This window comes from Anabrus simplex, chromosome 3, assembly GCF_040414725.1.
Source record: "Anabrus simplex isolate iqAnaSimp1 chromosome 3, ASM4041472v1, whole genome shotgun sequence".
NCBI lineage: Eukaryota > Metazoa > Arthropoda > Insecta > Orthoptera > Tettigoniidae > Anabrus > Anabrus simplex.
This window is the reverse complement of record NC_090267.1, coordinates 348,098,189-348,123,846: the sequence shown is the minus strand read 5'-3', so window position 1 is coordinate 348,123,846 and position 25,658 is coordinate 348,098,189. Positions and strand designations below refer to the sequence as shown.

Below are 25,658 nucleotides of genomic sequence, written 5' to 3'. Positions count from 1 at the left end.
GAACGTTTGTGATAGTCTTAACACACATCTTCATTTACATACAGCATATCATTATGCTAATCAACACTACCGAGCAAGTGGCTGTGCGGTTTCGGTCACGTAGCTATCAACTTACATCCGGGAGATAGTGGGTTCGAATCCCACTGTCGGCAGCCCTGGAGATTTTTACGTGGTTTCCAATTTTCACTCCAGGCAAATGATGTGGCTGTACTTTAATTAAGGCCACTTTACTCTTCATTTTGCATAGTACGCATCATTCTGTTGCCAACATCGCCTTTAGTGGTTTTCTTATAACCGTACAACATCTGGTAGTTTTATTTGACCGGGCGAGTTGGCCGTGCGCGTAGAGGCGCGCGGCTGTGAGCTTGCATCCGGGAGATAGTAGGTTCGAATCCCACTATCGGCAGCCCTGAAGATGTTTTTCCGTGGTTTCCCATTTTCACACCAGGCAAATGCTGGGGCTGTGCCTTAATTAAGGCCACGGCCGCTTCCTTCAAACTCCTAGGCCTTTCCTATCCCATCGTCGCCATAAGACCTATCGGTGTCGGTGCGACGTAAAGCCCCTAGCAAAAAAAAAAGTTTTATTTGAGGATCCTACAAGCCTCTGGGCTGGTGGCCTAACAGAGAGGCGGATTTTTGACTTTCCCTTTTTACTTTAATCGAAGAAACAAAAAACGCGAACTCTTACTGTAGCATATTAATTTGAATTATTTTGACTGAACATCACGTGTGCCTCTCGAGGATTTAACTTGCCAGCATCGTACGACATGGAGTGCCAAGTGAACATCTTTTCACTCATCAGTATACGGAATACCTATTCCAGGTTGAATCCGTGATCTTGAGGTTTGAAGGCCGGCACTGTACTACTGATCCACAGAGGAGAAATTATGTAGCATTTAACTAACTCAGTTTTATCGAATATTATAGAATGGTAATGAAGTGTAAACTCCTGGGAGAGGACATTCATAATTATTTACTCATCTTTCATAATTATTTACTCATTTGTATCATATGAACATATCAATTTGAGTTACCATATTAATAATTGTTCTTGATTTGTTCTTGGTTTTGTGTGTAATCTGGTATCTGACACATGGTGTTTGTTTCCTTTTAGGAGGAGATTGGCGAGGTCTTCGATCGGTGGAAGACTACTGAACCTAAGAAGCAACCTCCGTCATCGCCGGCTATACCAATTCCCGCGTCTGGCTCGAAGGGCAACTCACCACGAAGCCGAGGATTCTCTCCGGAATTTCACAAAGGGAAAAATTCTCCTCCACAACCTCCGAAACGCCGCAGAGCCAAGACAAAGAAGCTCTGTAATGGAGATCAGAATGGGAACGAAAAGATCGAGGATGAGGAAGATACTGAAACTGAAACTTCCCTACATTCTGGAGTGACTTGCAGTCCTGAGTCGAAGTCAGGTCATTGCAAGGGTAAATTGATTCAGAACGGTGTAGGTAAATCTGAAAAGAATCGGACGTTATCTGGAAAGAGACACCCATCAGTAGCGAACGATTATTCCATATCAGAGTGGTCTGACAGTTTACTTGCGGAGTTCAATAGCATTATTGCACATGAGCTAAATGAACTGCAATTAGCCGCGAAAAATAATAACGGATGTACTCCTGATGATAGAGATGAAACTTCTGCAAAGGACGTAGAGAATGGTAAAGTAAACACTAAGGAACCTAAAATGAAGCTTCGAATATCGAGATCACGTTCATGGGACACTCAAGTAGTTAATGACTCCTATTCGACCTCTCCTGGGAGGGGCACACCCCCACCATCACCTGCTACATCTCCGTCGGCATCGGAGACTTCTTCAGGTAGTGGAACAAGTCTTCAGAATAGAGCCAAAGGTCTCGTCCGAGTTCTACGGAAGAACCGCGGGGAGTTCCCAAACGTGCCAATCCCGGGAGACGCTGTATTAGTTCGAGTAGCCTCACTGCCAGATGCGGAACTTCTTCACTTAGCATCCACCGACAAAGACATTCCAGTAGACCTGCGCAAGAAACCCCCTAGGAAAAATTACGCCTGTACATCACCACTGACGAAATCATCATCGAGTAAGCGAGAGTCTGCTCTGAGCAAGAGTAAAGAGCAGACATCAACACCCAAGGAACGCGCACGGTCTGAAGACCATTTGCTCCACAATGGAGACTCTCGCAAGACAACACCTTCTTCAAGTGACGATATTCTGGACGCTAGAAGCTCCGAAGAAGTGTCTCATACCCGCAAGACTCGCCGACTTGTTGATACAAGTGTGTCTACGGACGAGTGTCATTGGCTACCGGAATCTCAGGATACTGAAGAGGAAGCTTCTTCTCCCGGGAGGACTGGATCAAGTGTGGTGAGTTTTTGTTTTCATTTAATGGGAAATTATTAATACTACCTTAAAGACCTTACAATCATATTCTTTTTTAAAAACATATTAATGGAGATTGTCACATTTTTGTAATGCCAAATATTTCAGGTGGTCAGATGATTTTACAATAGGTAACTCAGAGCTCCAATGTCAGACTCCTTGGCTGAATGGTCAGCGTAGTGGCCTTGTGTTACAAAGGGCTCCGGTATCGATTCTCGGCACTATCGTGAATTTACACCTCGTCTGGTTAATTCGTCTAATCCGGGGCTGGGTGTTCCAGATAGTCTTCATATTCATCTTCATTTTCACACAACATATCACACTACAAACCACAACAGAAATGTGCTGTTTTGAATACATTCCTCTGCGTAGTATTAGTGTCAGGAAGGGCATCCGGGTGTAAACTTAGGCTTAGTCGGCATAAATTCCGACTCCAGGTAGCTGGGAAAATACCAGAAAGTAATAACAACGCGGAGCTCCAGTCCAGAAACTGCGAAAGAATTAAGGGCTTTCTTTATAATATATATTATATATACTGACTGACAGAGCAAATGCAACACCAAGAAGGAGTGGTTCGAAAGGGATGAAAGTTGGGGAAAAAACAGAGACGGCACGGATGAATAATTGATGTTTATTTCAAACCGATATGCAGGTTACACAATGCGCACGGCATCGACTCAGTAAGATGTAGGACCACCGCGAGCGGCGATGCACGCAGAAACACGTCGAGGTACAGAGTCAATAAGAGTGCGGATGGTGTCCTGAGGGATGGTTCTCCATTCTCTGTCAACCATTTGCCACAGTTGGTCGTCCGTACGAGGCTGGGGCAGAGTTTGCAAACGGCGTCCAATGAGATCCCACACGTGTTCGATTGGTGAGAGATCCGGAGAGTACGCTGGCCACGGAAACATCTGTACACCTCGTAGAGCCTGTTGGGAGATGCGAGCAGTGTGTGGGCGGGCATTATCCTGCTGAAACAGAGCATTGGGCAGCCCCTGAAGGTATGGGAGTGCCACCGGCCGCAGCACATGCTGCACGTAGCGGTGGGCATTTAACGTGCCTTGAATACGCACTAGAGGTGACGTGGAATCATACGCAATAGCGCCCCAAACCATGATGCCGCGTTGTCTAGCGGTAGGGCGCTCCACAGTTACTGCCGGATTTGACCTTTCTCCACGCCGACGCCACACTCGTCTGCGGTGACTATCACTGACAGAACAGAAGCGTGACTCATCGGAGAACACGACGTTCCGCCATTCCCTCATCCAAGTCGCTCTAGCCCGGCACCATGCCAGGCGTGCACGTCTATGCTGTGGAGTCAATGGTAGTCTTCTGAGCGGACGCCGGGAGTGCAGGCCTCCTTCAACCAATCGACGGGAAATTGTTCTGGTCGATATGGAACAGCCAGGGTGTCTTGCACATGCTGAAGAATGGCGGTTGACGTGAGTGCGGGGCTGCCACCGCTTGGCGGCGGATGCGCCGATCCTCGCGTGCTGACGTCACTCGGGCTGCGCCTGGACCCCTCGCACGTGCCACATGTCCCTGCGCCAACCACAGGCGCTGCACCGTGGACACATCCCTATGGGTATCGGCTGCGATTTGACGAAGCGACCAACCTGCCCTTCTCAGCCCGATCACCATACCCCTCGTAAAGTCGTCTGTCTGCTGGAAATGCCTCCGTTGACGGCGGCCTGGCATTCTTAGCTATACACGTGTCCTGTGGCACACGACAACACGTTCTACAATGACTGTCGGCTGAGAAATCACGGTACGAAGTGGGCCATTCGCCAACGCCGTGTCCCATTTATCGTTCGCTACGTGCGCAGCACAGCGGCGCATTTCACATCATGAGCATACCTCAGTGACGTCAGTCTACCCTGCAATTGGCATAAAGTTCTGACCACTCCTTCTTGGTGTTGCATTTGCTCTGTCAGTCAGTGTATATTATACATATTTATATTTGCTTTACTTTACACAGACAGTTCTTATAGTGACGATGGGATAGACAAGGGCTAAGAGTGGAAAGGAGTGACCGCGGTCTTCTTTAAGATATTTGCTTGGTGTGAAATCAACAGAGGAGCACACAATATGAATACAAATCTCCAAATAGGGTTGGCGTCAGAGGGAGTATCCGGCGGTGAAACAGGACTGTCATGTTTTGAACTAGTCTGTTAGGGTCCTCTGGATCGTTTCATAGTAATAGTGTTACATTTTTTTCCATCGCACTAACTGCTTTTTAATAGTTTCTTGGGACTCCAAGGTGCCGAAATTTTGTCCCGCAGGAGTTCCTTTACGGGCCAGTAAAGCTGTCGACACGAGGCTGACGTATTTGAGCACCTTCAAATACCACCAGACTGATCCAGGATCGAACCTTTCAAGTTGGGGTCAGAAGGCCAGCGCCTCAACCTCTGAGCTTCTCAGTCCTGCCGTTTCGCAGTGAACTGCACAGTATATTTAAAAGATATATATCTGGAGTGATGAACTCCTGTTGTTATGGGAAGATCTGCCATTGGGTGCCAAAACGTATCGCTGCAATGGCTATACGTCGAAGCAATGAAATGAATGGTGCGGAAGAACGAACTAGTTCTACATAGCAAAATAAACAAAAGCTTCATATTCCTTCTTATTTCTCTGTCACTTTTCCCACAACGTGGTGGGATCACGAGTGCGAACTATGTTACAAATGTGCATTTAGAATTGTTGACGTACACATGTCTTATAGCTGGGGTGGGGGAGGAGGGGGCGGAGGTTCATCCGAAAATTTGTGTAACGAATTAGTATCACGTAACAAAATGTGCAACGCAAGGTTGCCTGGCAACATTACCTTGAGAGCTACACAGGCCTTGGATCTCTGGCATGGCCATCCATCAATTCTTCACATCAGAGTCTGAACGGTTGGTAGGTAACATCGCGTCTCACATTTTATTGTCCGCCTCCGTAAGCGTAACGGTTAGCACTCTTAGCTGCCGTTCTCGGGGGCCCGAGTTCGATTCCCAATACTGACAGACATTTAAGAATGGCAGGAGGGCTGGTATTTGGTTGAAATAATACATGTAGCTCACCTGTGCCTGAAAAGAGCTGCACCACCTCAAGACGAGGACACGAGTGCACTTTACATACTTATTTATTTATTTATTTATTTATTTATTTATTTATTTATTTATTTATTTATTTATTTATTTATTTATTTATTTATTTATTTATTTATTTATTTCTGTACATGGCGGGGCTCAGGCTATGAAGCCTGCTATTATGCAAAACCATATAATTGTACACCTGTGTAAACAGAACATTATAACTACTTAAAATTAAAAATAAGTTTAATATAATTTAAAATTAATGTGAAATGCAATTTCACTGAAAATGTAAAGTATCATAATTTGCTTTTAACATTTTAAAATGAATTTATAGTATTTACTGTTATTAAAACTATACCTCGAAAATTGTTAATGTTACTAATCTTACATTTCCATTTTATTCATTTGACTTAATGTAACATTTGAGGGTACTTCTTGGAGTAAATTATTCTGATTGTAGATAAAAGTTCCAGCACATTCTTTTTGTTTATGATCATTTGATTTAACCAAATGGAAATGTAATAACATTTTGGTATTGGAGAAGACAACAAATGATAAAATATCACGCTGAACGTAAATAGATGACCTGAGTTGTCAACCTATAGCTCTTCAGATGAATTTCGTCGCTGTAGATGAATTAGTTGAAACTGACTCACCATATTCTCCATGCATGTTATGAAATGGCCTTTTATAGTTGGATTCCCTCCCTGACGCACACACTACATTTAAGGAAGTAAGTATTCACACAATATGTGCTTCAAAATAAAGTGCGTGTTTTTATTAATAAAATTAAAACTACATCCAAGCTGATAGGTACCGTGATGTGTAATGTAACTAAGTCGTTGCTTATACAGCTTTTCATGAAAATAAAAACCTACAACCTGTTTTTCAGTAATTGACCGGGTCAGGGATGTAATGAATGAATTATATGTAGGCTATTATTACGATGGGGTCGCCACTCCCAAAGTGATTTATGAATGACTGAGAGATGCTATGAAAAGAGAATGGAGAGTGTTGCTGGAGTGAAAGATGACAGGGAATACCGGAGTACCCGGTAAAAAAACTGTCCTACCTCCACTTTGTCCAGCACAAATCTCACGTGGAGTGACCGGGATTTGAACCACGGTATCCAGCGGTGAGAGGCCGATGCACTGCCGTCTGAGCCACAGAGGTTCTCTCAGCTTTTCATATACCACAGAAATGCCGTATGAGATTGAAAGAAGTAATTCGTCCGGCAAAACAACAGCTGATCCAATTTCGAAGTGCGAGGAACACTCGTGTAGTCGTGTGATGTACCGTAAAGTGTCAGCTGGCAAGACGCGCATACTATGGAACATCAGAATGGGCCTAAATGGTAAGAAAAATGAACTTGGAAGAAGGAAACATTGTTGTCTCCAAATACCTTCAATACAAATCATATTCTCAAATGTCAAATTGTGAGTGTGTAATCCATTATTAAGCGACATAAGTACAGTAAAAACAGTTACCAACTATGAAAGAATCCTGGTACCAGGTACCACCGGTTCAGCGTCTGCGTCGGCGTCGTTCAGCAACTGCCAGAGAACTGCAACAAGACCTCAGGAGGGTCACTGGAATCACGGTGTCTAACCAGACAGTAAGGAACAGGTTAAGAGAAGTGTCCTTACGACCCAGACGTCCTGTTCGAGTACCCTGTTTAACGCAGCAACATCGCTTAGCTCGCCTTCTGTTTGCCCGTACCCACGTCAACTGGCAACTTCGCCAATGGAAACCTGTGTTGTTCACAGACGAGTCCAGATTTCCCCTTATACAGCGTGATGGACGTCGACGTGAATAGAGACGCCATGGTGAGCAGTACATGCTAAATGCTGTCCAGGAAGGCGACCGATTCGGACAAGGTTCTGTGATGTGTGGGGTGGCATCAGTGTTGATGACCGTACGGATCTTGTCGTCGTCCGTGTTAATCTTATCACTGCGTAGTTCATCAAGCAGACACTGCTACAACATGTTTTGTTGCTCCATACGGTGTTGGCCATGAGTTCGTACTCATGCACGACAATGCCAGGGCTCATGTAGCACGCATCACCAGAACTGGCTTGCGAGAACTGGACATTCAAGAGATGGAATGGCCAGCAGTGAGTCCCGACATTAATCCCATCGAGCAAGTGTGGGATAGGCTTAGAAGATGTGTTTGTGGGCGTCCTGTTCCACCAAAGACTATCCAAGACCTCGAACGTCACTCGAACGTCACCTGCGTCCACTTATACGGAGCACGCCACGTACAGTGGCTCAAACAGATATTGGTCTGTCGAGATATGCTACATGTGAGGACGAGGAATCGAATGGAGTGATTTGACATATACTAGAATCCTTGATTGCTTATCATCTTCTGCAACATGTGTATTGTAAAAGAACGTATTTCTTCCATGTCATATAACTAAAAAATAAATTAAAACAATCATTTTCACTTGCCACCAAAAAAGTATTGGTCTGTATTAACATAACGCAATTTCTTGATCCTTCGTGAATGTTTCAGTACTTGCTAGGTCCTTCTTTCGTCTTTATAATCTCAGCTAAACTATTTGGCATCGATCATACCAAGGTTTCCGTAGTTTCCGTTGGTATGTTATTCCATTCAGTGAGTAAGGCTTCTTTCATGCCAGCTTTGTTTGATATTGCATGCTTTCTAATGTTTTGCTCCAAATAGTGCCACAATTTCTCGATGGGGTTGATGTCTGGAGATTGTGGTGGAGTTTTCATCCAACGTGGTGTATTATATAACAGCCATAGCTTCGTGTTCAGGGCTGTGTGGTTGGGGTTGTTATCTTGCTTAAACGTATACTTTGCTGATAGTCCTATTTTTTGCACACTTGTTCAAAGATGTCTCTTGAGGATGTTCATGTATGCTTTGTGATCCATAGTCCCTTAAATAAAGGCTAATTCACCTACACCATTCGCACTCATGCAACCCCACACCATCAGAGAACCACCTCCATGTTTCACAGTAGCTGTCAGATTCTTCTCTTCAAGTTCAGAATTCGTTTTCCCCCACACAGTCACTCGTCTGTCTGAGCTGAAGAGGGTAAATTTACTCTCATCGGTGAAAACTACTGTCTTCCAATCCTCATAGCTGTAATTTCTGTGCTCTTTAGCGTACGCAAGTCACTTCTTCCTGTTAGCCTTATTGATGTACGGCTATCTACGGGCTGTTCTGGCCGCATATCCTTTTTCGCGTCGCATATTTCGGATGGTTTCAGATGACGCTTGCACTTCTGCATGTAACGCAGTTGCAATCTTCGGCGCACTTAGTTGAGGATTTTGGTCCACTTCACGCACAATTTTCCGTTTGTCTTTTACTAATAACTTGAAGGGGCGGCCACTTCTTGGTCTATTTTCTATTGTCTTTGTTCTTTTGTACCTGTACACAATATTTTTAACAGTTGTAACAGCTCATCCAGTAAGTTCACTTATGTCCTTGAAAGATTTACCTTTTTGAAATAGTCGCACTTCAGTTCTCCTTTCTTCCACGGTTGTTTCTTTCATTTTCCTTCCCACTGCTTGCTGAACGCGGAAACAATGCTGAATATTACCTTCCGACGTGTCAGCACGGACACAATGATCCCGAGTTGCGGCAGACAACACGTCACGATGATATTGTTTACTAGACCAATACTTCTTTGGCGTGTAATGACGCACGCCGTTGTATTGCTGGTCCGTTTGCAAACAGCGTGAATCTCTTTGGCTCCATACTCAACCTACCGATGTATTTGACTGTCCTACATATCTACATACGTCTGATTCAATTGTATGTACCATTATTTGCAGTATACTGTTCCGTTCATACCAGGGCTATGGGCAGACCAATATTTTTTTGAGCCAATGTAGGTGCCAAGCTGTGATAAATGCTCGTGGAGGACATACCATACTAAAGCTAACACTAACACTGAGAAAAATCCACCCTGTATGACTTTGTTTTCTACCCTATTTGGACATTCAAGTTTCTGTCCTGAAAATGAACGCGAATCCATCTATGTTCTTTTGTATACTTCAACGGTAAAGAAAGGGTGTGTTTTGCCCGAAGGCATGTCCGAACCTCCGCAGAGGTTTGCCTGAGCCGGAGTTTACATACGGTAGGGTGGCCAGTTCCTTTCCGCTCTTGCATTCCCTTACCCCCCACCAACAGCGCGTGGAAACCCACCCACTTCTCGACCACGCCCAATGTTGCTTAACTTCGGAGATCTCACGGGTTCTGGTGTTTCAACACGGCTACAACGGTAACGAATACAGGTTTTTTTTTTTTTTTTTTTTGTTAAGAATGAAGCCATACTTTTCAGTGTCGTCTTTGTTAAATGTAGCAAAAACTTTCCAGTCTGTCAAGCACACGGCAATTACAATATAAATTACAACACAATAAACATACCTGTAAAACGCACTCTATTATACAAAGAAAATGATGTATTTTTACAGTGTTTATGTTTATTACTGTTATAATGTATATTGTAATTGCAGTGTGTTTGACAGACTGATAAGTTTTTGTTACATTTAATTAACATAATAACGCGATGACTGGTAACTTATAGTGCAAGAAGTGGAAAGTGCTTATTGTTCAGTTTCAAACATAACCACGGACGATTTTCAGGGCGAACTTCTACTGATTTCCTGCGTGGGTCATTTTCGTCTTTGTTGTGCACGTGCCAAGCCATCTAACTTCTGTTTGCTGTACATACTAGGATGTCGGTATCATATTCGTTCAGCAAGTAGAGTCGTTCCTTGATGGTCTTCTACCACAGTAGCTTTCTCTCCGTATCTAAACAAAGTTCATCCCTTCAAATACACCCATACTAACGACCCTCGCAATGGTACTAGCTTTATAACCTGACCTAACCCCATGGCACTACAGCCCTGAAGGGCCTTGGCCTACCAAGAAACCTCTGCTAAGCCCGAAGGCTTCCAGATTACGAGAAGTCGTGTAGTCAGCAAGACGAATCCTCTCGGGCGTTATTCTTGGCTTTCTAGACCGGTGCTAGCTTTATAGCCGTGTTAAAAATCTTGCATTTAGTACTACTACTGATACAATCCGATTTGATTTCTGTTATTTTTGGTTGTCTATATTAATATATGTAGGCCACAAATAAGCTGTGATGAATTTCTGCATCCTCATTGGTACGGCTGTAATTTAGTGATCCAAAATAAAGTGCGGATTCTTCTTTGCAATATATCACCTTAATCCTGTTCTAAACGTTCAGTATTAATAATGTCGTTCTAGCCTCGGGAGAAGTCGGGGACAGGTCTTTCGAGTTGACCGCATAACGTCAGTATTCATTCCATGGCATTTGAGGGCTGAGCTGATCCTGTCAGAAGTTGATTGAAAGTAAGATGTAAAATCTATTTCTCTGTCCTCCTTTGGGCAGCGCAAAGAGGTTTTTTTAGTATATATGCTAGCTGATGTACCCGTGCTTCGCTACGGAATTCAACATTGTATACAGAATTCTAGGTTAGGCGGTGTACGCGTTGTGAGTAGGATTGTATTAAATTCCATACTTTTAACGTTACCCTAGAAACGTGGCGGGGAAGTCAATCAATCAATACTGATCTGCATTTAGGGCAGTCGCCCAGGTGGCAGATTCCCTATCTGTTGTTTTCCTAGCCTTTTCCTAAATGATTTCAAAGAAATTGGAAATTTATTAAACGTCTCTCTTGGTAAGTTATTCCAATCCCTAACTCCCCTTCCTATAAATGAATATTTGCCCCAGTTTGTCCTCTTGAATTCCAACTTTATCTTCATATAATGATCTTTCCTACTTTTATAAACGCCACTCAAACTTATTCGTCTACTAATGTCATTCCACGCCATCTCTCCGCTGACAGCTCGGAACATACCACTTAGTCGAGCAGCTCTTCTTCTCTCTCAATTCTTCCCAACCCAAACTTTGCAACATTTTTGTAACGGTACTCTTTTGTCGGAAATCGCCCAGAACAAATCGAGCTGCTTTTCTTTGGATTTTTTTCCAATTCTTGAATCAGGTAATCCTGGTGAGGGTCCCATACACTGGAACCATACTCTAGTTGGGGTCTTACCAGAGACTTATATGCCCTCTCCTTTACATCCTTACTACAACCCCTAAACACCCTCATATCCATGTGCAGAGATCTGTACCCTTTATTTACAATCCCATTTTTTGTGAATACCCCAATGAAGGTCTTTCCTTATATTAACACCTAGATACTTACAATGATCCCCAACAGGAACTTTCACCCCATCAACGCAGTAATTAAAACTGAGAGGACTTTTTCTATTTGTGAAACTCACAATCTGACTTTTAACCCCGTTTATCAACATACCATTGCCTGCTGTCCATCTCACAACATTATCGAGGTCACGTTGCAGTTGCTCAGAATCTTGTCACCAAACGTCGTTTATGATATGATGACTGGGTTAGGGAATTTTCATTTTAATGGTAGATCCGCTTGCCTACCATCAGCCACAATCAGGTTGGAAAGTTTTCTCTATAATGGCAGACACCTGCCTTTTTACATCCTCAGACTGTCTTAGTGGTTATCCCAACTGAAATGAATATAGGTCATCACATTGATGTCAGTAGGAATGGTGCGTTTAAAAGTAATGCTCACCGGGCGAATTGGCCATGCGGTTAGAAGCGCGCAGCTGTGAGCTTGCATCCGGGAGTTAGTGGGTTCGAACCCCACTGTCGGCAGCCCTAAAGAAGGCTTTCCGTGGTTTCACATTTTCACACCAGGCTGGGGCTGTACCTTAATTAAGGCCACGGCCCCTTTCTCCCTATTCCTAGAGCTTTCCTATCACATCGTCGCCATAAGACCTATCTGTGTCGGCGCGACGTAAAACAAATAGCAAAAATAAGTAATGCTTTCGTATTAAATCAAAGTGTTAGATGTACACTGCCGATCTAACAGTCCGAAGTTCCAGAGCTGGAATGACCAAGCGCAGACAGCCGTGATCCGTGAACACTCTTCGTCTTTTTTCGGCAATTTGTGGAGGGGCGGTGGGGGAGGGGGGTCGGAGGTGAGTTCGAATAGCGGAGAGTCACAGGGCAAAACTATGCCCTTTTACTAATCTGTTTCCTAGGAGTACCCGATGAGTCGGAAAATCTCAATTCACTACACTGGCGGTGGAAAAATCTATCTAACTTTGAGGCAAATTTTTCCTCCAAGCCCGAGGAGAAACCCATTTCACTGCTAATTTGGAATAAAATGAATGTACAATTTAATAAATGTGAAGAGGAAGCAGCTCTTTTCATCGTTGAATTTTGAGTTATTTAGTGAACTGTGGTGCTATAATTTGGAATAAACCTAAATAGTAATTCTAGACCAGGGCATACTACTACTGCTATTATTATTATTATTATTATTATTATTATTATTATTATTATTATTATTATTATTAAGTAAGCCTCTGCCTTAGGCCTAAGTGTGCACACTGTTCATTCAAAACAGCGCGTCAGAGTAGGGATCGAATACTGGTAGCTGGAATACTATGATGAACCAGTGTGTTACGTACCAGCAGTATTAGAAAATGTATGAACCAGAGGAATGGCATGCTAAAGAACAAAGTTTTCTAACTCTCCAGTTATTTCTCGCCAATATTCAATCAGGCTGTTATACTCGGTACGCAGAAGTAATCCCATCTATCGGAGTTGAGCGGCAGCATGAGACAAAGAACATCACAACAAACAATGGTCAATGTAATGTTAATATTGATCAATGTTATGCGCTTTCGATATTGTAGGCCTTCACATTTAGTTTTCTTCCGACTCTGAAACCGAATAAAATATGAATGATTGGAAATTGTATTCTCTATAACTTTCGTTATGTACTACTTTTCGATATGACCAATGACATAGGTACCGGTATTTAAAAATGAAATTTTAGGCACCTTCCCCTGAACTACAATTTTATCCAGGGTGAATAAAAATGTTTATAGCTTGGACTGTAGTTTCTTATTCCCCGACTCTATATACCGAATTTCATTAAATTCCATTAACCCATTTTCTCGTGGGTCGGCGTTGATATGGACTTAGCAACAAAAATACAAATTTATGAATATGTGTGTTATAGCCGGTACGGTAAAAATGTATGACATAAATGATCGGAAATTTAATTCTATATGACTTTAGTTATGTAGTATTTATCGATACGACCACTAATAATATAAATATTCGAGAATTAAATGTTAGGCTTTCCCCTAAACTACCATTTCACTCAACGTGAATAAAATGATTTATAGCGTAGATTATAGTGGCTCCTCCCCCGACTTTACATACAGATTTTCATTAAATTCTCTTCGGCCGTTTTCTCGTTATGCGTGTACATACAGATAGATGGACAGAGAGACAGATAAAAATTACGGAAAAGTAAAAAGTGCATTTTCTTGTTACCGTGGACATGATCGATACAGAAATACCATTATTTTCAAAATCTGATCAAGGTACAGACAAAACTCTTATTTTATATATATAGACTTAACTGAAGCCATTCCCTGGAAGATTCACGAAATGATGCTCAATTATTTAGTGAAAAGATCAGTTTCAAAGTTCTATCAAACAGGGTGTCAATTACTTCACGCTTCTGCTTTAGCCGGTACCTCAACTGTAACGCCTAGCCACTGGCCGCTGTTTCATCTCAGTTACATATACTGTAGGTGTACCCGTGTAGGCACCGTAGAGACTTTGGTTTACGGACATCCACGAAGTTCACGGCACTATTGAATGCGCAGTATCAACGCCCTTCTAGACTTGAATGCAACGACGACTCAAGAGTTTTCTAATGGATTATCATTTTCAGTCAGCTGTTTCTAAAGTCGTGAAGATATAATATCTCATTGTGTTTCTTGACCATCCCCTGGAGTAACAAACAAACAAGCACACACATACACACACATTTTTTATTAAAATGATAGTTTTCCTCACAATTTTCTTAATTTGTTGAAAGAACCATCTTGTTGTTCTGTAGTTTTCGGTGAGATTTCCAGTAATGCGGGCGTTACCGATGTGCATTAGTCTTGTAGACGCGTAATAGGAATGAATTGACTGTGTGGTTAGGGTCGCGGAGCTATTAGCTGGCATTTGGGAGATAGTGGGTTCGAATCCAACCGTCGGCAGCCCTGAAGATGGTTTTCCGTGCTTTGCCATTTTTACACCAGACAAATGCTGAGTCTATGCCTTAAGGCATCGTTACCATACGACATCTCTGTGTCGGTGCGACTTAAAGCAAATAGTAAAAAAAATAAGGCCACGGCCATATTCTTCCCAGTTCTAGTCCCATTCTATCTTTGCGTCACCGAAAACTTTCGGTGTGTTAGTGAGACTTTAAACCACTAGCAACGGATAAAGAAAAATCATAATCAGAGGGACTTTTTAAGGACATTAGAAGTATCTGCTAGATCATTTACTTTCTTAAACCAGGGCTACTAGAGTCCTACTAAAACGTTTTGATTTTAACATTCTAATTTCTTCCTTGTATGGCCGACTTTTGTGCAAACAGGGATGAACAGTATGAATATTGCCTTTTCCTCGTATTATTGGCGTTGCACAGCAAAATGTCGCTACATGTAATTTTACCATAACAGCGTAAAACAGCGCTGCATCGCACACTTATATTATTTCCATTCTTGGTCAGTATTATTACCAATTATTTCAAACATTTTGAAAAATCATTTTAATTTCAGAGAGTAACCAGCTGTAGTACCGTACTAATTTAAACGATTCTGAAAAACATTCTATGGCTCTGCTAGTTACTAACAAATTATATTTGATTATGCAGTGGTAATTCTAAATACAGGACACCTACGCATAGAAATTTTCAGATTGGAAATACTAAACTGGGGAATTAAATCGAAAAGGAAATAAATGAGTATTGTATCATTATTTGACCCCCTGTGGGTGGGGGACAGAGATGAAGAATACACCGACGGCATCCCATGCTCGTTGTAAGAGGCGGCTAAAAGGGGTAACCAAGGGATAATGGATCTTGAACCATGAGATTACCCATGATTATTACCATTACGCGAGGAACACCATGGGTCGACTTCACTTGAGATTAATACCACTACGTGAGAAAAACCACGGGTCTGTGCGTTGCCTGCCATTAGTACCACTATGCGAGGAACACCATGGGTCTGCGATTAGTGTCATTGGGGATGCATAGCTATGGGTTTACAAGTAGCACTATATGCGGGACACAATGGGCTTACGTTACCTGTGAAGAACACCACAGGTCTGGGTTACCTGTAATTAGTATCACTATATGAGCATACATCGTGGGTGTACATTGGCTATGATCAGTACCACTATGTGAAGAACACCATGGTTCCTGGCTGCTCCTATGATTACAACTACTATGTGAGGAACACCGTGAGTCTACGTTACTTGTAATTAGTACCGTTTCATGAAGAACACCGTGGTTCTACTTTATCAGCGATTAGTACCATTATGAGGTGCCGGTGACTTTAATTTTGGACCCCTTTAGACAACAAGCATCATCGATTCAGGATTTCGTCTTGGAAGCGGTTCCTAGTTCAGTTTATACAATTGTTTTACGCTATTTTATGGGAGGGGCAGGTTGGATCCACTGATTGTTTTAATTTCATCATCATTGTTCATCGCAGTCTTTTTAAATTGTAGTCAGTGGATAGATTTTGGAATTATTTTGAGTATCAGTATTGTGAGTTGGATCCGTTGATTATTTTAAATTCATATTAATTCATTAACTCATTTATTCATTCATTCATTCATCATCATGTTGTGAGTTCTGGTCAGTGCATGAATTTTGGAATTTTAATTATCATTACATTTCGTCTCATCTCGTACCATTAGGGGCCGATGACCTAGATGTTAAGTCCCTTTAAACAAACATCATCATTATCAGTTATTATTATTATTATTATTATTATTATTATTATTATTATTATTATTATTATTATTATTAAATAATCAATTTAATGCTATTGGCTTTACGTCCCACTAACCACCTTTTCGGTTTTCGGAGACGCCGAGGTGCCGGAATTTTGTCCTGCAGGAGTTCTTTTACGTGCCCGTAAATCTACCGACACGAGGCTGACATATTTGAGCACCTTCAAATACCACCGGACTGAGCCAGGATCGAACCTGCCATGTTGGGGTCAGAAGGCCAGCGCCTCAACCGTCTGAGCCACTCAGCCCGGCTATTATTATTATTATTATTATTATTATTATTATTATTATTATTATTATTATTATTGTTGTTGTTGTTTTTGTTATTATTATTATTATTATTATTATTATTATTATTATTATTATTATTATTATTATTATTATTATTATTATTATTATTGGGGTAGTAGAATAACCATAAATGAGAGGATGACATAAAATATAGACTAGCTCAAGCAAGCAAGGAAGGATTTTCTTTTGAACATAGATTTCACTGTTCTACATAGATGGGCTAATTAGAAAAATTAGTGTATAAGATTTCATATAAATAGTTACTGCATCAGTTTAGTAAAATTGGCCAGGTAAACGACAGGATGCATCTTTGGATAACCAGTATTTTTGAGCGGGTTTGGTAGGAAGTACAGCAAGAAAATAAGGTAGTCGATGCAGTTATTATGTAGTGGATTAGGTGTTGCGGTAACATAGACGGCTTTTTCAAGCTATTCTGTAGACTTGTGCCCCAAACACGTATGCTTGACTTGCTAAACTTTTCTGTTGGCTCGTTTTTGCGTGGCCTTTTTCTACTTAACCTTTATAGGGATGAAGGCCAATTTTACGGCCGGGTGCCTTTCCTGATGCGTATGTACCGGGTTGTATTCACTATTGCATGTCCCTGTGGTGGTTTGTCGTGTGAATTCTTGTATGCACATGAATGCGTATTTACACGGACAGAAACGGTCAACTCCCGAGCTAGAGGAATTAACTAGACAAAATTAAAAATCAAACCAAGGGCCCACTAAACCGAAGGTCACTGCGCTGACCACTCAGTAAAGGTTCTAGGGAGCTGCAGGCAGTAGATAATCGAGTACGATTTTCCTTTGTCAACCTACGGGAGTTGTACAGTGGTTGATCATATTATTAGGGCCACTAGGTGAAAGTTGTATTTTTCAAACTTGGTAAGACATACACAATTAAACTTCACTGATATACACTTAATTAATCTAAAATGGACTTTTGACAAATACATTACACTATTTTACATTTGAAATATTAATGAAAATCATGAAAAACTAAGGAAACTAGGAAAATCTAATATTTTGTAACACCTCCCTTCGCAGCAATTACCGCTTCGACTCTATCTGGCACACTACAAATGCATCTGAGGCAGCTATTTTTAATTTCATCATCATGATGCCACACATTGATTAGTCTTTCGATCAGTTGGATCTTATTCGTGACATCATGAGCACAAATTTTCCTCTTCATTAGTCCCCAAAGGTTCTCGATCGGGTTGAGGTCAGGAGAATTGCCAGGCCAGTCCAGAACCTTCACTTTGTTGTCCAGAAGGAACTTTGTCACAGTATTAGCCTTGTGACAAGGTGCAGAGTCATGCATAAACACAAATTTGCCATCTGGGAACCATTCACGAAGTTGTGGAAGTAGCCGTTTCTCCAGAACCTTAATGTACTGGTGTTGGTTCATGGTTCCTGCGACAATATACAGGCGGCCGGTTCCATTACTACTGATGACGGACCACACCATGACACTTAACGGGTGCTTAACGGTCTTGACAATGCAGTCACTATTGTATTTCTCACCCTTGCGCCTCCTCACAAATACAGATCTGTCATCAAGGATATGTATTGATGACTCATCCCAAAAGCAAACCTGGAAAAAATGTAGTTTTGTATTAAAACCTGTTTACGCCAAGTTCGGTTGAGCATAACGGAGGAAGTAAACAGCTTACCCTTTTCCATTCATCAGCAGACCAATTTCGATGTTGCTTTGCCCATAATAGTCGCTTCTTCATCATGGTTGGTGTCAGTGATGGTTTCTTTGCTGGACGATGACAAGCGAAACCCAGCTCTTTGATCCTCCGACGAGCTGTCATTGAAGATACGTTGATCCCCGCTTGTCGAATCTTTGTTGTAATGACTTTCATTGAAGCTTTTCTATGTTTAATGACGATATTTCTTAACAGGCGCTCTGCTCGTGGAGAAGTGATTCTTTTGCGGCCACATTTACCCACCCATTTAGGTGACAAATTCGAGCCTTGGTCAAGTTTTTTCTTAATTCTGTCCACTGTTGACTTTGAAACAGAAGTGATAGACGCTATTTGTCTATGAGAATAATCAGTATTCTTTAAAAGCGTTTTTATTTCCGAAATTTTACTAGGAGAAAAGTCTTTAGCTTTCCCCATGATTGTTTTCTAAATACTCGTATTTTTAAGTATATACTGAACTATAATTAACTGTATTCTACTCTTGTCACTTCACTGTATCACTTAAAGAGCAAAATTCACACAAGAGATGCAAGGAAACAAATCTACAATAAATCACGTGTGTTACTCCAACAACAGTCAGCAAGCAACTGTAACATAATTGGCGACTCTCTCAATTCTTCACCAGAGTTTTCATTATTAGGCTCCTTAATGTAGGGCTGATTGTTGAATTTAACTATGGAAATGTGTAATTAATAATATCCAACTATAAAAATAAGCAATAAGTAAACACTTAGAAAAGAATAATGATCCAAACATAAATTCTTCGACTTTTACCTAGTGGCCCTAATAAAATGATCAACCACTGTATTTTGAAATGTTTGAACTAGTAGATAGTATAATAATAATGTTCGTCAGTAAAAAATACTTTTCAAATTAGATACAGTACATATATAACATTATTGACTAATACCGGTAAATATGTACTATAACAATAAACTATTATGACAGTTTGTTAGTTGGAATAAGTCTATTACATTTCGGAAACGAACAAAATCAACGGCATGTGATAGCGATGATTGCGATGGTCGGATGTTTTCTTGCACCGGTTGGTGGTAATCCATGATTGGGGACTGGTCCTGTTCGTTGTTTTCGTACATTCACGTGTAGTTGAATGTTTGATTTCCTAGAACTAACAACACGAGTTGCATGTGATTTTAATGATTGCAGTTGGACGGGTATTCTCTCCCACGGTTGGCATTCATTCGTAACTGGGGGGGGGGGATGGATTCTGTTCATGTCTTCGTCCATTCATATTTAATATAAATAATAAGTATTGGGTATGCAACATACGCCAACATAATTGTAACATTTAAGGAATTGGAATATCATTGTTCCTTTTTTTTGTAGTACGTTCAGATCTAACTACATGTGATGATTTAGATTACAATAAACGAATACTCTCTCCCCAGTTGGCGGTCATTCGTGACTGGGAGAGGCGTGTATTCATTTATTCATTCATTTATTCATTCATTCATTCATTCATTCATTTATTCATTCATTCATTTATTTATTCATTCATTCATTAATTTATTCATTTATTCATTTATTCATTCATTTATTCATTTATTCATTCATTTATTCATTCATTTATTCATTCATTCATTCATTCATTCATTCATTCATTTATTCATTTATTCATTCATTCATTCATTCATTCATTCATTCATTCATTCATTCATTCATTCATTCATTCATTCATTCATTCATTTATTCATTTATTTATTTATTTATTTATTTATTTATTTATTTATTTATTTATTTATTTATTTATTTATTTATTTATTTATTTATTTATTTATTTATTTATTTATTTATTTATTTATTCATTTATTTATTCATTCATTCATTCATTCATTCATTCATTCATTCATTCATTCATTCATTCATTCATTCATTCATTCATTTATTTATTTATTTATTATTGGATATTTAACAAAGTCATCGTAATTTAGTGTGCATTAAAATCCTAAGATCGTGTGCTTGTCCTCAGCTGCCCGTGGCGCTCCAGAGCTTCCTCACTCGTATCCGTCCACGACGATCCAGTTCGAGCAGTCCTTCACGATGCGCCTCTCCCTGCTGCGGAGCTCGCTCCCCGGTGGACGCTGGGACCCAGACGTCGCCTCCACTCTCCCGGAGTTCTAGCTTCACCTGGGTGTCTGACTGCTCGTCGTCCTTCTTGTTGGAGGACGACGGTTCTTCCTCATCTACGTCCTCGTCATCCAGACAAGACTACGTCAGCTCGAGGGATTCTCTGAGCGACTCACCAGAGGGCTCTGCTGGCACACCTGAGCGCGAAGAACCTGAATCAGGCATCGGCACTGCCTCTCCACCGCGTTGTAAGGAGCATCGACAGATTACGCGTGAGTATTATGCTTACATATCAAGAAATTTATCATTTTAATTCTGAAACATAAAATTATGAGTATGCAGTTTTCTCGTTCGTTGCGCGATGTGGTATGTCACAATTGGTCAGAACGGAAATTTGTGTAATTAAATTAATCTAAAATACAATTTGAACTAGCATTTTGTTGTTATAAGTGAATAAAGAATATTTACGTATGAAAACAAACGGTAGGAAACACGTGTGGTGAAGAGTCTTTTGATTTAGAATACCGTAGTTCAGCAGTAAACAAATCTTTCGCTGCTTATCACTTTCGTAGTATGCAACCCGCAAGACAATTTAGTTGAGACTGGTGGTAGATTGAGGTTTAACAGGCGTTGCCTGCGATGCAGTTAGTAAGTTTTGGATATGTACTCAGTTACCACATTCACATTTCATAAGTTTAGCTCCACCGAGGTATGTTACCTGAAAGGCATTGTTTTGGCTTCTGCGGTTCGAATACAAGTGAGATATTTGACATTTGATATTTGACGTTCTTATGTTTCGGATTCCGCGTGAAACTGGAGCTACTCTGGCTGTGAAGTAAAACTACAAGTGTATTGCTGTGAAGGGAGAAGTTGGCGTAAAGGGTGGAGTGCTCCACTTAGAGCATGCTTCGTTTTAAACGAGTCCGGGTGTTGGTGCAAGTAACCATTTTAGCACTTCTGGACTAAATGTCGTAATATATATCATGAAAACTTTTAGCAGTAACATGGAGAATAGTAAAATATTTTAAGGCAAACACATATCTAAGGAAGTCATAAACATGTTGTAAAACAGCTTTGTGAGGGTGTTCACCAGGAAACTCACATATTATGAGATAGTAGATATTAGATGCGTAACCGTTCTACCATATTAGTATCTACTATACTATCCATACTAATTATGAAAGCCAGCATCTTGTGCTATTTTATCAGTTACAGTATTATTATAGAATAAAACTTCATGTACCGAGCTCGATAGCTGCAGTCGCTTAAGTGCGGCCAGTGTCCAGTATTCGGGAGATAGTAGGTTCGAACCCCATTGTCGGCAGCCCTGAAAATGGTTTTCCGTGGTTTCCCATTTTCACACCAGGCAAATGCTGGGGCTGTACCTTATTTAAGGCCATGGCCGCTTCCTTCCCACTCCTAGCCCTTTCCTGTCCCATCGTCGCCATAAGACCTATCTGTGTCGGTGTAACGTAAAACAACTAGCAAAAAAAAAACTGCATGTCTTGTACAACTTCAGTGAGATAACCTACAGCATTTAAACTGAGAATAGGCTTACTGCACGTTGAAGAACCTTTTTTGGGCCAAAATTCTGAAATCACGACCCTTGTAAGAGCGTTAGAAGGTAGAACGGGAATTTAAAAAAGTACAATTCAATTTCCGGTCCGGGAAGGGATTTTATCCACATCCGGTTAATTCCTATGGCTTGGGGACGGGGTGTTTGTGTTTATCTTAATACACTTCTCTTCATCTATGCAAAAATATGACACTACCACAGAAAGACGTAAAAGTGAATGCATTCTTTCTCAGAAGGTTGGCATCAGGAAGAGCATCCGGTCGTTAATTTATTTTCCTTATCATGGTGTTTCCCCGGTTACTTTCGCACTGCGTGTAGTTTAAGTTCAGTTTACCCGCTAGGATATTTATTAACGTAAAACAGACTTAAGACGTCAGCACCCTGACAAAAGTTTCATTACGAAGTCAAACGTTTACTTATGTACTTAAACAAAATTGTTGAACCGCAATACATTGGGGGACACAGGCTGTCAGTGCCCATAGCTCAGTGGCTAGTGAGCCCAACATCCTGAGTCTGCTTACAGTCCAAGTCAGTGGATATCTGTAGGAGAAGGAGGCTTCTTTGTCATCCAGTTTGACATGCAGAAGACGATCGATGTTCTAATTGTAGGTACCTCTGAGTTAGTCCGCCCACAGAGTGGCCTCCATTTTGCTTCTAGGAACTGTGTCCGGCCAAATAAATAAATAAATAAATAAATAAATAAATAAATAAATAAATAAATAAATAAATAAATAAATAAATAAATAAATAAATTAATTAATTAATTAATTAATTAATTAATTAATTAATTAATTAATTAATTAATTAATTAATTTCCTTAATCTCGTGTGATATACTCGTACAAAAATTATTCATCCAACATCCTTATTTCTTCTTGTTCTTTTCTCCAACTTATTGAGGTTGACTCTTAATGTGGATTTGTCCCATTTTCTCAGCTGGATGACCTTCCTAACACCAACTCTGTGAGGTGGAATATGTTCAGTACTGCGTACCTGTGTTGTGTGTAGATGAAGGTAAGTGCACTGGCGAACATAAATACCCTGTCTCTGAACCAGAGGAATTAAATCATACGGCGTTGAAATTTCTGGCCCGCTAGAATTTCGATCTTGGGTCCTCTGAACCAAAGGCCGCTGCCCTGGTCATTCAGCCAAGGACGCCTGGTCACATTTATTAGCCAAGGTTTATTTATTTAATATGGAATAAGATAAATATGAACTCAATTGGAGGCATTCTTTTCTTCTTACCTCTGTACCTAAATCATGCGAGATTTACATGCATCTGTAGGTTCAGTCAGATAACTGAGATCTTCTGTGGTTAATACTAGGAATTAGATATAATACTTCAGAAGAGCCCAAAGATTGGAAAGTTTCCTATTATTATTATTATTATTATTATTATTATTATTATTATTATTATTATTATTATTATTATTAGCAGTTATTAGCAGTAGTAGTGGTAGTAGTACAGACGCTTTAGCTTCTGAAGTGTCTGAGATTTTACATAAATGTATCTCAGTATGTCTTTGGATGTAGGGGGCCTACGGTATATGCTGTGTAAATTCCGCTCGGGTATCTTTGTATTTTTCAGTTGACTGATCTACTGTAACCAGTGACCTTCCCTTTCCATTGTTCAAAATATGCTATCTGGATGTTTCCGAAATTATTATTTATCGTTTTTCTTATCCTTCCTTCTCCTTTTCTCAATTTATTGGCGTCCGCGCTTGATGTAAACTTGGTCCAGTTGAACGGTCAAATGCCCTTCCTGACACCAACGCTGTGTGGAGGGATGTATTCACTATTTCATGTTTATAGGGTGGTTGGTATCATAGTATGTTCCGTGTAGATGGAGAGAATTGTGCTAAGACAAACATAAGCCAGAGGGATAACCTTACCTATTTAAAATACTCTCGAAATCGAACCCAGACACTTCTGAACCGAAGGGCATGTATTATAGAGCTGTGTACGGGAAAAGAGGATTGGGTTAGAACATTATGTCGTATTAGCAGCACGGGAAACATCTCACTCAAGATGAAGGCCGTAAGTTACATAGATTGGGATTCGAAATGCGGATCTCCGCCGTCTGGACTGCGCCAGTGTGAATAAACAGAGCAATGGTCACGCATGCACTTCAGCTTACGTCATTGAAGGCTGGTCTGTGTTCTCTGCCCCTTAAGGGGTTATTGCGTATAACCAGTGACCCTGAAGGACCAGATATGGACAAACAAGGCCTTCAGTACGTGACCGGATGTTTTATCTGAGGCATTTCGCTTTTACCTGCTAATTAATGGTAGCCTCTCTCAAACTACGTTCGGGGAACAGAACCACCTGTTGTTTCGCCTTCACCCCTTTTGGTCAGATGTTTGTCGCGATCGGCGAAAAGTTATACGCCCTCAATGTATGTGCTTTCTTGCTCGATAGCGTGCCTACAAACGACAAAGTCTCCAGTGAACATAAATAATGTGAATGGCCAGAACATCGTCTGTGGACAGAATGATGCGCAGTGGGTAAAACGATGCTTGCGAACATAAAATGAACTGAGTAAAGATGAAAAAAATTGTTTATAAAATTACATTTGTGAATTCACCAGTGTCCATACAAACATGTGAAAGTAATGGCAGGAGGTTATTTGGAATGAGGAGCTTAAGGCTAAGTTAGGAATTAACTCGATGGATGAAGATGTACGAATAAACCGACTTCGGTGGTGGTGTAATGCGAGACGGATGGGGGCTGGATTGGTTACCTAGGACAATGATGGATTCGACAATGGAGGGTAAGAGAAGTAAAGGTAGGCAATGACCATGATGTTCAAACTGATTTAAAATTATTTTGATATCCGAGGTGTATAAATAAACAAGGCCACAGACCTAATTGCAAATAAAGGACTGTGCAGGCGCATATTTAATTCAAGAGGCTTACTGACTGAACGCCGAAAGGCAGTCTGTAATGAATATGTATTTTTACAAATCGTTTATTAACAGTATGCTCCATTACAAAATGTAAAACGCTACTGTGTTATTTTTTTATACATAATGACTACTAATACACTATATACAATTAATTACATGTGTCTTCTTGCCAATTATGCAGTATTTACTCGTTGTGAGATGTCGAAATTTATTTTGTTTAATAATTTGGAACATTCCTTCAGATTTTCTGCAAGAGTTCGTGTTTCTCCACTGAGTTTTAAACATTTCCATGTTCTTATCTCAGAATTGAATAACTTACACTCCCAAAGGATATGACGGTTTCTTTCACCACGCACGCTTGTAGGGTCTTTTGTTATTTTGAATCTGATTTCCTGTGGCCTGTAGTTATAGCTGTCATATTATGGCTCAGGTTTAGTTTAGTGTTCAATCCACTCAGTTAATTAGGAAAGTATGATTTTGTTAGGCTGCCGTTTGTAGTATTTTCCCACTCGCTCTCCCGCAGTAGAATGGTTTCCTCCCGCAGTTCTTTTAATTATGCTGATAGATGTTCCATAGTAAACCACTTCTATGTCCGGGTTGTTTACAGCTTGCCAATCGGTCTGCTAGTCCATTTTCTTCATTGTATGTATGTATGTATGTATGTATGTATGTATGTAATGTATGTATGTACACCCTCTTTAACAACCAAACGTTTTAAGAGAT

General features: G+C 40.6%; 1 protein-coding gene across 1 annotated transcript in view; it reads left to right on the top strand.

Annotated features, from left to right (window-relative positions):
• The window catches only part of LOC136866806 (mucin-20), a 561,782-nt gene that overhangs the window by 492,862 nt on the left and 43,262 nt on the right, over nucleotides 1-25,658 (top strand). Inside the window, exons 3-4 of the mRNA XM_067143911.2 lie at nucleotides 1,115-2,350; nucleotides 20,357-20,726. Coding sequence (XP_067000012.2) covers nucleotides 1,115-2,350; nucleotides 20,357-20,726 — 1,606 coding nt within the window. The remainder of the gene's footprint in view (nucleotides 1-1,114; nucleotides 2,351-20,356; nucleotides 20,727-25,658) is intronic.